The 12,585-nt window shown below is 41.3% G+C and overlaps 1 protein-coding gene across 1 annotated transcript; it reads left to right on the top strand.

Moving 5' to 3' along the window:
• Nucleotides 1–636: 636 nt before the first annotated feature.
• On the top strand, nt 637–4,604 carry hoxc12a (homeobox C12a). Its single transcript, XM_035158242.2, has 2 exons — nt 637–1,242; nt 2,456–4,604. Exons 1-2 carry the CDS (start codon nt 654–656, stop codon nt 2,692–2,694), a joined length of 828 nt encoding a protein of 275 aa, XP_035014133.1. The 5' UTR covers nt 637–653; the 3' UTR covers nt 2,695–4,604.
• Nucleotides 4,605–12,585: the final 7,981 nt, after the last annotated feature.

Genomic DNA, 12,585 nt, shown 5'->3' with positions numbered 1-12,585 from the left:
TTAAAGTTGCTCATGTGAGGTGTACTCGAGAATATTAGGTGAAATATACCCTCTTAAAGTAACCTTGTAGAATATCCGTCCTCTTTTACAGAGCCAGTGGCTTCAACCTGCTGACCCCGTTACTGTAAATATGAGGAGAGTGCGGCAATGAGCATCAGTCTTTTCTTAAAACAAGCTTGTAAAATTGGGACATCACAGCTTTATGTGACGTGGGATTCAACCATAATTTGCTGGAAAACAAGTTGTCATTTGCGGCCTCACGATCCTTCAAGAAAAAAATAGTTTTCATAAGAAATGGTATTTAAAAAACTTTTGCCAGCTTATAAAGATATTAAACGAGACCATGGACAGTTCCAGGAGAGGGGAAGGAGAAGCAGCCTGGGCTCCTGCTGGACCCAGCACGAAAAACACAAGATTCTCCATTTTTAATAAAAAGGTTTATAGTATTTTTAAAAAGCTTATAAACCTCTGTAATACAGAAGTTAATGTTTTGTTTTGTTTTGTCAGAGAGGGACCGAGTGGGTGGTACCATGTGCAACAGAAGTTGGCCTGAGCACGTGGTTTGAGGTTGACCAATCAGGCGCCCCTCCAGGTTTAACTATGTTAAATGTCAGATTGCAATAAACTAGAAGCTGTTGGTCGGGCCCGCGGAAATGGGCGAGCATAATCTCCTTAATCCAGGGTTTGTGGGACCTTTGGTTAACATCCACACTGGAGACACCTTTTACTTTCCGAATTTTAGAGCCTCAGGGGGACAACTGGCGGGGCTACCGTCTCTCTCCTACCCGAGAAGGGACAATGTTTGCTCCCTCCCGTGGAATCCTTCGGAGCCGTGCAATGGATACTCTCAATCCTACTTTAGCAGCCCCGTGTCTATTAACCCTTCTTTCAATCGGTCGTGTGAAATCAGCAGACCAGAAGAGGGTAAATGTTATTATAACAACGGCAGCGGGAGCAGGGAGACCTGCTCAGGTGGCAGCAGCCTCAAACGAGAGGACAGGGCGAGAGACACATCATCCCTAACATCCGAGCACGGGATGCACAGTGGGATTGGCAACACAGCCGCCTTCTCCAAATACGATTACGGGACCGAGCAGCTAACGCAAGATCCGCCATCCTGTCAGTCAATGGAGTCCGACTCCAGCTCCTCTCTGCTCAACGAGGGCAGCAAGCCTTCATCCAGCGACACACAGACCCTGGTGTCACCGGGAAGCCATTCAAGCAACATAGCCGCAGGCGGAGGTTGGTGCTGTTTTTGTTATTTTATCACTGTGATTTTCGAGCGCATGTGTATGTTATTCGTAAGAAAGCTGCAGCTAAATGTTTCACTCGCGGTAAAAAAAGAGTCATTGGAGCTGCTTGTGTTGATGCACAGCTTGCAGCCTATAGATTAGCCTGCAGGGTACTTGCGTGGTGTGCAAACGCCGCTAGGGGTTGCCCTAAAATACTCCACACGCCATGTGGCTGTGTACAGTTATCATAGAGCGTATGCCATCTTTTGAATAAACAGTCAGACATGTCATTGCATTTCTATATCTTAGATCAGACTCCTGTGATACGGGCATCTATCGATGGTTGATATTGGTGAATGTATAGCTGCACTTTGTATATACACAAATTAGGGCAGTGATTTAAAGGGGGGGTGAGCCGCTTCGCTTGACTGCATCGAATAGGGAGAGTTTTTTCTTTTTAGTGACTCGTAAACAGAATTAATATCTGTCGCCGTGTACTCAACAGTCCTTTAATATGCTCTGAAACTCGCAAATAAGTAGGGGTATTTGCAAGCACGGCTTAATTATCGCGTTAATGCTACTTTAACTGCAACAATAAAACTTCCTGTGACACAAACCGCTGTATGCTCGTGGTGTTATTATAGAAGAGGCTGGAAAAATATAAAATTAACACTTGCTATTGAAATTTGTGCAAAAAAAAGATTATAAAACCTGGACTGGCCCTGTTCATCCGGAAATTGTGTTTGAGATCAGATATGTCCAAGGCAGCCCAGGGGGGAGACCACAACAAATCCAATTTGGTTGTGTGTGGTGGAAATGACAGCGTCCATGGGCGTCACTTTGATGAATCCTAATATAAAGCAGAATGTTGGGATCCTCTGCAAAACGCAGATCCCCTCAAGCTTAATGAAATACTTTTCTGTATTTCCAGAGCTGCAGAAACCAGAGAGACTCTGTTGTATCACTATAATGTCATTTGACTTGTAGAGATCATTTTCTGATTGCTCTCCAGTCTCATGCCTAATTGAATCCCAAATTCACTTCAATCAAGTGCCCAAGCTTTCCTCCATACAAGTGACGCCCCTGCAGGCTCCTCATAACCTTGGAGGTGACCGTGATTTTGCTACTGTGGTGACTAATCCGTAGTTTGCTCCCCCTGCACCCCCTCAACCCTGCCCTACCCCACCCTGTCCCACCCGACCTTCCTCCTCCCACTCCTCCAGGTGCCCCGTGGTACCCGATGCACACTCGGACCAGAAAGAAGCGCAAGCCCTATTCCAAACTCCAGCTGGCCGAGCTCGAGGGTGAATTCATGCTGAATGAGTTCATCACCAGGCAGCGGCGGAGGGAGCTCTCCGACCGCCTGAACCTCAGCGACCAGCAAGTCAAAATCTGGTTCCAGAACCGCAGGATGAAGAAGAAGAGACTCATGCTGAGGGAGCAAGCTTTGGCCTACTTTTAGAGATGCGGCAGAAGGTGAATCGATAGGCAGTAAAAAGCCAAAACCTTCTACGCTCCCTTAGGTCTTCTTTCAATGCATGCACTCAATCTATCCATCTTTTCAATTGCAGGCAATTCCTACCACATTTTCTGATAGCCTATATATATATTTTCTCTTAAAGGTGCGGGCTAGACACAAGCCCCAAAACATGCCACTATCTGTCATTCAAAGCTATTCTCAATGAGACTTTCCTCATGTTTGGTATTATCGCACAAAAGAAGCTGTGAGAACTGTGCAAGAAACATCTCTTGGTTTTTCTGTCAAGAGATTAGTCTATGGCCCAAATTGCAAACCATGCAAAATGTGTGTTGCTCAGATTTGGGAATACACACACAATGACAGCATTGTTGAGTTCCCTTTTTAGTCAGAGAAAATAATGAGGCAGCGGGACCACTTGGTAAAATCTCCAAATAGGCCTAAAAAATAACCGTGAAGTCAGAAAGACAGAGAAGCCTGGTGTGGGTCGCAACCCGCGCAATAATATCTCTGAGGGTTTATGAAGAACAATCTCGCTCCCATAGTTGTTTAAAACGTCCTCAGCCACCATGTATTGGTGTAAGAGGAGCTTCTTCCTTATCTCCTCTCCATAGTTTCCGTCACACGTTGTGGGCACGTTCACGGTCACGGGCAGGAAGTCTGGGAGTCTGTGTGAGGAGTGGGAGGACAAAAAAAAAACAAAGAAAAAACGCAACGTAATCTATGTCCATATATTTATGAGGGGCACATTGGAACAGCGATTGCCATGACTTTGTTCATGTGCTAACAAGTTTCTAAAGGTGATTCTCCTGCTTTTATCGCCCCTCAAACGTGTCTCAACAACAATCACAGAATCCTGCATGGGTTGCATTTCTTTATACGAGTGAGATCACCGTTTGAATACGGTTTTGAGCTGCTATTAAAAAACCCACGTCCCGATTGTGAGAAGAAAAAAAAAAGTATATTTTACAATAAACTCGCTATGGATCTATAAAGAAAATATTCAACAGTGTTAAGTATATTTTAGACCCCGCTCGGTTAAACAAGGAAACCACCCAACGCTGCAGCTGCGGGGAGGGGAAAAAGCGTTTTTAGGCCTAAAAGAACATTTCTGAAACTTGGTGCTCACGAAGAAAATAAATATGTAGAAGATTTAAAACACTTAATTATAGGCCTAACCGTGTGCTCCCTTAATTCGGGACGAATGCAATTATCTGTCATGTATAATGAGTAAGCTATAGCAGTGAAAAGTATTTGCAGCATGTTATTGATGTGAAATAATTATAAGTGGTGTTCTGCGGGCCACTTTTTTTATACTTTTTTCCCCCCTGAACAAATCAAAAGCGAACAAAACCTTAAACATTTCAGACACAAACCTCTATAAAGAATGTATTAGTATTATTATTGTTATTATTATCATTATTAATATTATAATGGTGGAAGGACGGAGGGCCTATTAGGCCTACTTAATGTACTTGCTCCTCGCAATGTCCTCAATGTCGTCCCTTCCTTTACCTTGTACTCGTGTATAACTTTGTAAAATCAAATTACACATGTTACTATTCGCATCCTATTTTGGGATCCTTATCAATATGTAATGGTGCGTTATGTTATTGGTCGTCTTGTACAATATTGCATTCCATAGCCTATTTGTGGTTGTATGGGTTGGAAATGTAGGCCTAAATATATCATACTGCCAAGAATGCATAGAAGAAGTGGTATGCAAGAACTTTTACCATACATGTCATTTAAAGAAACTCTGTTTGTAGTAGCTGTTTGTTATCGTTCCTTTATTTCGTCCCTCACTGCATTCCCTTCTTTGCGCTTGTAAGGATTGCTACATTGTCTTGTAAAAGTAATAATGATATGAATGTATATGCGTAAGGTCTTCAATAAACAGAATACTGAAATGTTTATTGGTGTTACCTCCGTCTGTCACTGGGTCGCTCCTCCGAGTGTCCCGCTTTTAAAAATCAGGTTTTCTAAGGGCTGGCCGGTGAGATTATTTTATTGGACGTGACCTGTGGGCTAACCCAGTTTAACAAATACACGTGTCCACCGCAGTGAAATCAAGATCTGAACATTAATGGGACATTTGGTCGCATTTGAGAGGGTGTTTTGTTGGCACATAATTCCACATGCTGTGAACTCTAAGCAATAGGACCCCACACAGGTTGGTCTTGTTTTATAAAGGCCGCTCTGATATAAAGGTGGACTATAGGTGTTATAGCTCTCCGTGCAAAATGGCGGCCAGATACATATTCTAAAACCCACCTTACACTGAATATAAATCCTATTTGAGAGTAATCTGAGACGCTTTACACAGCAACCACACACCAACTAGACTACATCAGTTATAGACAAGATTTTCTTTGACATTTTTTTTGTGGTTTCCCTTGAAGTTCGACCTAATCAGTGTCACTGGTATGCTACAAGCCTATAACGTCCCAGCTAAACACGCAATAGCTCTGTAAAGCAGTAATAGGGTTACACCCCAGTGCTCCATATAGTCAAACCTCCAGGACTGGCTGTTCATCCCTCTCTCTGGTTTGCATTAGGGGATTGGGGTTTATGAATACTCACACACATCAGAATATAATTTTCCTTCTCTCAAATAGCGTACATCTTTACAAACCACATAGATGTGTGTACAATAAACACATCTAAAATACAAAGGACTCTCCCTACTGGTAAAGAAGTGTAAAGCAATGCAGGGCAAGCGTGCAGTGCTTTTCTTTATCAGCTCACTAAACAGCCATCAGTGCGTCTTGTCCACAGCAGCTTCCAGTCTCCAGTTAGGTGATGTGTGTTCACTGGAAACTGTGGTGCTGTCTCCATGTTGAGATCACATGTTGCCTTTTCAGTGAACTGTGCACGGCCACTCCTGCAGCCGACCCAATGAAAGGCCTTCCTGAGTTAGTCTGTCCCGGATCTCAATATATATACACACATGTAAGATGACGTTCACTTAATTGTGCTCCTCACAATCCTATCTTACTAACGATCACTTAAGATCATGAATTAGAGGATCAGTTTTATTATCATAGGACATTGATGTCTGTGGGTGTATGAAGACCTTGCTGCAGTATACTCTCCTCTGTCTAATATAGAATGCTGTTTCTGCAGCCTCTCATATTTGTGCCATTTTCTTCTACTGCAAAGACGCAATTCCCCCAGGTAGATTGGCCATATCTTGAACCATCATTCCAATATATTCGTCAATATAATGCTTACATGATGCATAATTATTGTTGTGTTATGTACACATCGTGCAGAATTAATATAAGAGTAATAAGCTCCTATGTATGGAAAATGTCCGTCTGGGCGCGCTGCTATTCGATCGTACTACAATGCGTCATTTTGCAGATATAAAAATGGTCATGATTATAAATACTGGCTTTCAAAACAACTACTGTAAATATTCTAAACAAACCAAGGCTTCAGCAAAAATAGTTTGAGCGTAAAATACGCGTCCAGTCAGAGTGTGACTTGATATAAATGAATGAGACCCGCTGGTTTTATGTTTTCGGGGGGAAAAAACACTCCATGTACAATTACGCATTTGTTTAAAATGAGGTTGGAGAAACATTTCAACTGAATGACTGGGCAGAATTGTGTGACATGCATGTCAGTCATAGTAGCAACTGGGTCTGAATTGTTATATCCGTATAATAAGACAAATGCATGCGTAATGTTGGGATATGTATCCATTTTACGCACACACAAAAACAGGCATATGAACACATTAGTACCAAGGGCTGATGCGAGGTATATACCAAGTAAGTTTACTAAGTATTTTCTGCCATATGCGATAAAAACAAAGACTATGAAATAATACTGGGGAGATCTTAAATTGTGTGTATTGAATTTGATCATCCACAGGACATCATTCATAACTACTCCAATCTTTTTAGCCTATCAAACGCGCTGTTGACCATGAAAGGAGATAAACTAATGCCTTGTGTTTGTGTGTTGCCTTGTTAAAGGGCTTAGAGGAGAATAATAGATGTAAAATATACCATGACTGTTTTCACCCTTCTGCAGAATCGCCACTATTATTTGCAAAAAAAACTAAAAAATAAATCTTTATGGTCTGATATGCTCCAAATATTTTTAGATCTTTTTTTAAAAAGGCTTCAGGATAAATTGCCCATACGCGCTGTTGAAATTTAACCAGCAGCGAGTGCAATAACTTAATTAGGCTGAATTATTTATTTTTGCAGTTTTATTTGGATCTGCGCTTGTAAAAAATGCGAACAGCAAGCATGCGATGTGGAAAAGAGAAAGCAGATATAACCCAGGGTCCCTCTTGGATAAAAAAAAAGCAAAATAGATTTGCTCTCGACTGAAGAAAGTATAAAGTGACATTTACAGCAGCGACTATTGGTTTTGTTCATACAAATGTGTTTTGATATGTGAAACGTTGAAGCAAACATCAGAACAACAACAAGGGAGCGAAACATGAATCCTGATAACTACCATTACACAGTGATGCAAACAGTATAGTTTGTTGTGTTTGCAGACTGGTTTGATGGTTTGCTGTGTAAACGGTGTGATCGTTTGTTTGAATAACGTGACAGTCTGATCTTTGGTCGGTGCCAAACGCATATGTGAGCATGTAGTTTTAACTTGAACTTCAAACCAGGCGTTTCTGTTGATGTTATGCGGGACTTTTCTGTGTTGCCTGTTTATACAGGTATGTCTCTCCTGTCTACATTTTCCCCTGACAAATATGTTTGTGCGTTCACGTCCAGAAAGCTACTAAATATTTCACTGCGTCTTTACCTACCACCCCCGGTCCTTCTTTCAAAAATGTAAAAAGTCCTCACTGTAGAGCGGCTCGTGTTAGTTTGCACATCCCTGCCTCGTACCCATTGAATTTGTTTATAATTCACTTTGCACAGGGTAATCAGGGAGAATTAAGAAAAAATGCACAACTGCAGACAACCTCTGGATATTTTGGATTGTAAACCGGGACGAAATCTCCGTTGGCTTTGCAGGTCTTCTACAATAGGTCTTTCACTGCTCTTGAGCACTTTTGACTTTGAGACTGGCTAAATCTGTTTATGGCGGCCTGTCTCCGAGTCCCAAAGGTCAGTGAGCTTCACAGTGCCCTTCGCAGAGAACTTGTGTGGCATGCGGTCTACGCCCCCGCCACCCCTCTGCCGTTTATGGTACGAAGCTGGCCAGAGAAATGGAAAGCCATGTTATTCCTACTGAAGTGCGCGTGGAGTGTGTGTGTGTGTGTGTGTGTGGATGTGCGTGAATTTTAAAGGACAGTTGGTGTGATATAGAAACAGAGCATAGGTGGGATTCTCGACGTGAAAGCTCCATATCGTCAGTCCTCTCACAGTTGATATATATTGATTTTGATATGATTTGAAATGAGTTCTGTATGAGCTCTGTTTGTCTTCCTGATATGCTCCTTACTGTCAATTTGTTTTTCGGTCGCATCGCATGTCCAGCGACCCTTATTACGGATTGTGCAGGTTTCATTGCTGCCTCGAAAGAGGCAGATTCGTCTTAGACCACTTGTCCCTGATGGAAAGAAAGAAAAACACCTCAGAATTCCAATTCAGATGGATGATACGATCGCAAATCAGTAGCCAATCGTTGTTGTTTTGTTGTCATTGTTTATCCCATTATAGCATCACTATTATTTCTTTCATCGTATGAAATCTTGTTATACCGCAACGTAAAGAGAGTGTACGACATTTGTCAGCAACCGAAATGATATTCTGCTCAATATTATTTATTTTGTTATTTAACCTCCGATTTGCAACACATTTTACTCCATGTTTTCTCTCTTATCTACTTTATATAGAGTATTTGTGTTAGATGTTGAGTATTTTGGAGGCGGACTGTCCAGGCCGATGCTTGGGCCCTAACGGACTCACTGAAGGTCAAGTATGCAGCACAGAGCTGCACATCCGACGGTGTCTGCTTAAAGCTCTTGCCATTTTAGATGGAAAATCCAGTCACCTGTTTGAGTTTGTCCAGTATTGGTTCGGTGCACATGCACTGCAGTCTAAACCAAGTCTTGTTTTTTCTAATATGAATATCACTATTTTATGTAAAGTTTCTCTGTGTGTTGAAAGGTCTGGGCTCTGAAGAAAAAGCGCTTGGAAAATGTGCAGCTCAAACGGCAAAACAAACAAGAGCACTAAGTGTTTGAGCAGGCATTTCAAAGATATCTGAGTCTGTAGCGTAAAGCTCAGAGCGTCTATTTGTGTGCACATACTGAGTCGCGTCCGTGCAAGGCCAGCGCAAACTAAAATAATGCATTTTGACCCCCGGTGCGAAAAGAACCAAGTGTTGCGCGTTTCGCCTCAATGGACATAAATGTTCAAAATATTTGCTGAATTCGCCCAAAATCAATTTCATGAAATTGTATGCATATAAAATCCATTCCGTTTGTCACCTGGTTGTGCCCCTGCATGCAACAAACCTAACACTTTGTCCAACAAGACTCTGTCGACAACAGGCAAGATTTAACCAAATAATTAAAGAAACAGCATCAAGTGAAACGCCTGCGTCAGACGTTGTCAAAATAAATCGGTATGTCACTACATGCTCAGTGTCAGATTTAGTCACGAATGAACTTTTGTTAACAAACTAACTAAATTATCTGTAAATCATCATATTTCAAAACAAACCGCTGCGTAATGGTTCGGAAGTCGTGCGTAATTTTCTGCCGTCCTGTGCTTAATTTCCAAAACCAGAGCTATTTATTTATAATCGTCAAACGCTGATTTGTGTTTAATCACTGGGCACATTATCTCCGCTTATTTCCAAATGTGATTCATATTAAGTGTGTTGTTTCAAGAGGTCTGCAGGCTGCGCCTAAAAATCTATTTTTAAATATATCGGCATGTACATCGCCACAAATTTGCCTCCACAAAAATGCTCTCTATTCATTTTTTTTTACTTTAATCAAATTTGAGCAAATTATCCAACTGGAGCTTAATTTTAGTTCGTCTAAAAATGATTTCCAAAGATCTCTTCAGTGCTTACTGTTCCTCTGCTCCAATCACTTCCGGATTTTTTCCCAGGACATCTAAATAACACACAGGAGCTGGGCCCAGCAGTCACCACTGGACGGTTTCTTGTGATGTGATATCATTTAATACTTCTAATAAAAAAGTTAACACATTGTTGTGAAAGCTTTATGTGCTGGTGGTTGAAAGAGAAATACACTCTGGAGATTGCTCTAAATGTAACAATAACACACATCCTTATCTTGTAAGCCATTGTTGTCACCACAAACCCTCCACGCTCGGTGCATTCACAGAGACCTCAGTTAAAAAAAAAAGGAAAAAGGAAACAAGGCTCTTTAGTGTTGCTTGAAACTGTTCGCAACTCATGCGACCAAGTTTAACTGCCCGACTTACATCCAATTAAACCTATCTAGGCCATGAGGGGACAGTAATATGATTGCAGGCTTCCCACATTTAGCCTTGACACCAGCTAACTGTGCAGCAGTGTCTTGGTGAAGTGAGCCCATTGAGTGTGTGTAAGCGTGTGTGTGCGTGTGTGCGTGTGTGTGTTTGGTCGCTCGTGTGTCATTTGGCACAGGATTTATCTACCCGAAGCCAAAACACTGTAATATTTAGGTGCACCATTTTTTTTAAACTGAGAGTTCTTCTTAACAAGAGGGTGACTCTTAGGTTAACCATTGTAATTATGGTGGTTGGTAGCAATACATAGCTGAAATTCCTCGGACACAGTTCGAAAATTAGAGCTCCAACACTGATATTTAGGCGTAAAATGGCAAATGTTCACAACACCTTTTGCTTTAGGAGCCCAACAGAACATTTTGACTATTATTAAGATTTTTGAAACCTGCATGTATAACATTATCTGTCGTTGTATAAATTCCTCCAACACAGAATGAGCATGGGATAATAACTCAGATACAGATTCCCTTTTGCGTGCAAACTCTGCATATGCTTAGCCTGTTCATTTGGTGCAACCAAATCAGCCTTTCCTGGGTCCTACTGCTAGCGGAATATCAGCTGCTTGTGACTCGTCCATCCAGGGAAATAAACACATGGTAAACCTGATTCTTTGACTGGTGTTCTGGGCGCTCCAAGGCTAGAAACTCCAGTGTTTAAACTCTCAGAAGGAGAATATTGCCAAGTGATGGACGCTTACTGCTCATATTTTGTCACATTATGACAAATACTGCGACCTAAACGCAGCCGGGAGTGCTATTTCCCAATTCTTTAAACGCCTCAATTCCTCCTGTGTGCTGTGGACTCTTTTTAAACCCTCCTTTTTCGCTTCTTCACATGTCTTGATAAAGAAGCTGTAACTTTTAAACTTTATTTATGCACCACTTATTCATACACGCGCACATTACTTATTTATACCGCGTTAAAGCGCATCATTGAAAGGATTATGACGAAGAAATGATTTGACAATATTGTTTTGGGCTGTCTTCTATTATTGCCTGATGAAAGAGGAGTTTGTAGCTTTTGTTTATTGTCGTTCTTTTTTGCCTGCAGATGATATTACGATCGGAGTAATGTTGACGCTCGGATACGTTTTAAATGTCGCAATTCATGAACCATTATCATGAAGCATTTAGTGTTGCGGCTTTTCAGATTGTAGAAATCCATCCTCAAATTCAAGTCCTGTGTTTTATCCTTTGATTCCAGGGCGCTATGTATATTTCATTCGGATAAATTCGACAGTGACATTTTAATGTGCAAATTATTATTATTGTTATGCAACTGCGCAGTACTATTGGTGCAGCATGTGTCGAGCATGTGTCCATACAGGCTACAGGCCAAGATGTTTACACAAATATCTCCATAGCTACGGTTGTTCGTTGCATCAGTGGCTGCACTTCACGACTCACAAATAAACTTAGAAATCCGTGCATTTTCAGAGCTCATCAAGCTCCGTTATTAGGACTAATTTGAATTAAATATTCAAATGTTTCAGTCAAATTAAGAAAATCTCAGAACGCAAGAAATCGGAGGCTTTTCTTATATTATCTAAGGCATTAATTCAATGCGTTTCCTACACGGACGGGTAAACTCCAAGTGCAGCAAAACGCATTCTGCTGTTCGGTGTGAAAACTCAGCGCACCAGTGCAGAATTATCTCGTCGCTTAAATCCAAATTCCTGTCATTCTCACCGTTTATGGTTTTCTATAGAACAAAGGAATTTAGCGTTACTACAGCCATTCGGAGTTTTATGGTGGACGGAGAGAGAATTTTAGTGGTCAAATTCAAGTGCTGTGTCTGGACAGCTGTCTGCTTTCTTTGTACTTGGATGCAGGATGCATCATGTGAGACAACCTTTTGTCTGTGGCCTAATAAACAAGCTAATGCCAATGCCACCTTCTTCTTTTTTTTCTTCCACAAATACCCCTGGACTCTTATTTCCAAACAGTTCTGGTGATGCTGCTTGTTCTTCCCCTCGCTGTTTTAGGGGCACCACAAAAAAAACACTAACTTTGTTTTCCTATTATTTGCCTACAACACAGGTGTCCCATACAGGCCGGTTCGTAATAGAGCGATGGCGTTATTGGAATAGTGGATAATAATTCAAGAGTCTATTGCAACATTTAGGAAGCAGCCTATAATCATAAACAATGGGCCATCATATTAATTTCACCATGTGATAGTATCAGTTAGTCTATAAAGAGTCCGAGATGGCCCTCAACAGTACAATTAAAAGTTTACAATGACGCAGGAAAGAACACGCAGGCGCATCTTTTCTCCAAACCATTCATTTTATTGCATTTTGTTGAGAGAGAAAAAAAAAAGTCCGGGCGACACGTCTTTTCTTTTTAACATTCACTCGCAGATAAATGTCGACATTCGGCTGGAGAATAAAAGGATCACAGCAGCTTGGAACATCAGC

Source organism: Hippoglossus stenolepis, chromosome 6, assembly GCF_022539355.2.
Source record: "Hippoglossus stenolepis isolate QCI-W04-F060 chromosome 6, HSTE1.2, whole genome shotgun sequence".
Classification (NCBI taxonomy): domain Eukaryota; kingdom Metazoa; phylum Chordata; class Actinopteri; order Pleuronectiformes; family Pleuronectidae; genus Hippoglossus; species Hippoglossus stenolepis.
This window is presented reverse-complemented; position numbering and strand designations above follow the sequence as displayed.

Coding starts and splice junctions, on each gene's coding strand:
- hoxc12a (XM_035158242.2), top strand. CDS start 654: ATGGGCGAGCATAATCTCCTTAATCCAGGGTTTGTGGGACCTTTGGTT. Junction 1,243..2,455: donor CAACATAGCCGCAGGCGGAG/GTTGGTGCTGTT, acceptor CCACTCCTCCAG/GTGCCCCGTGGTACCCGATG.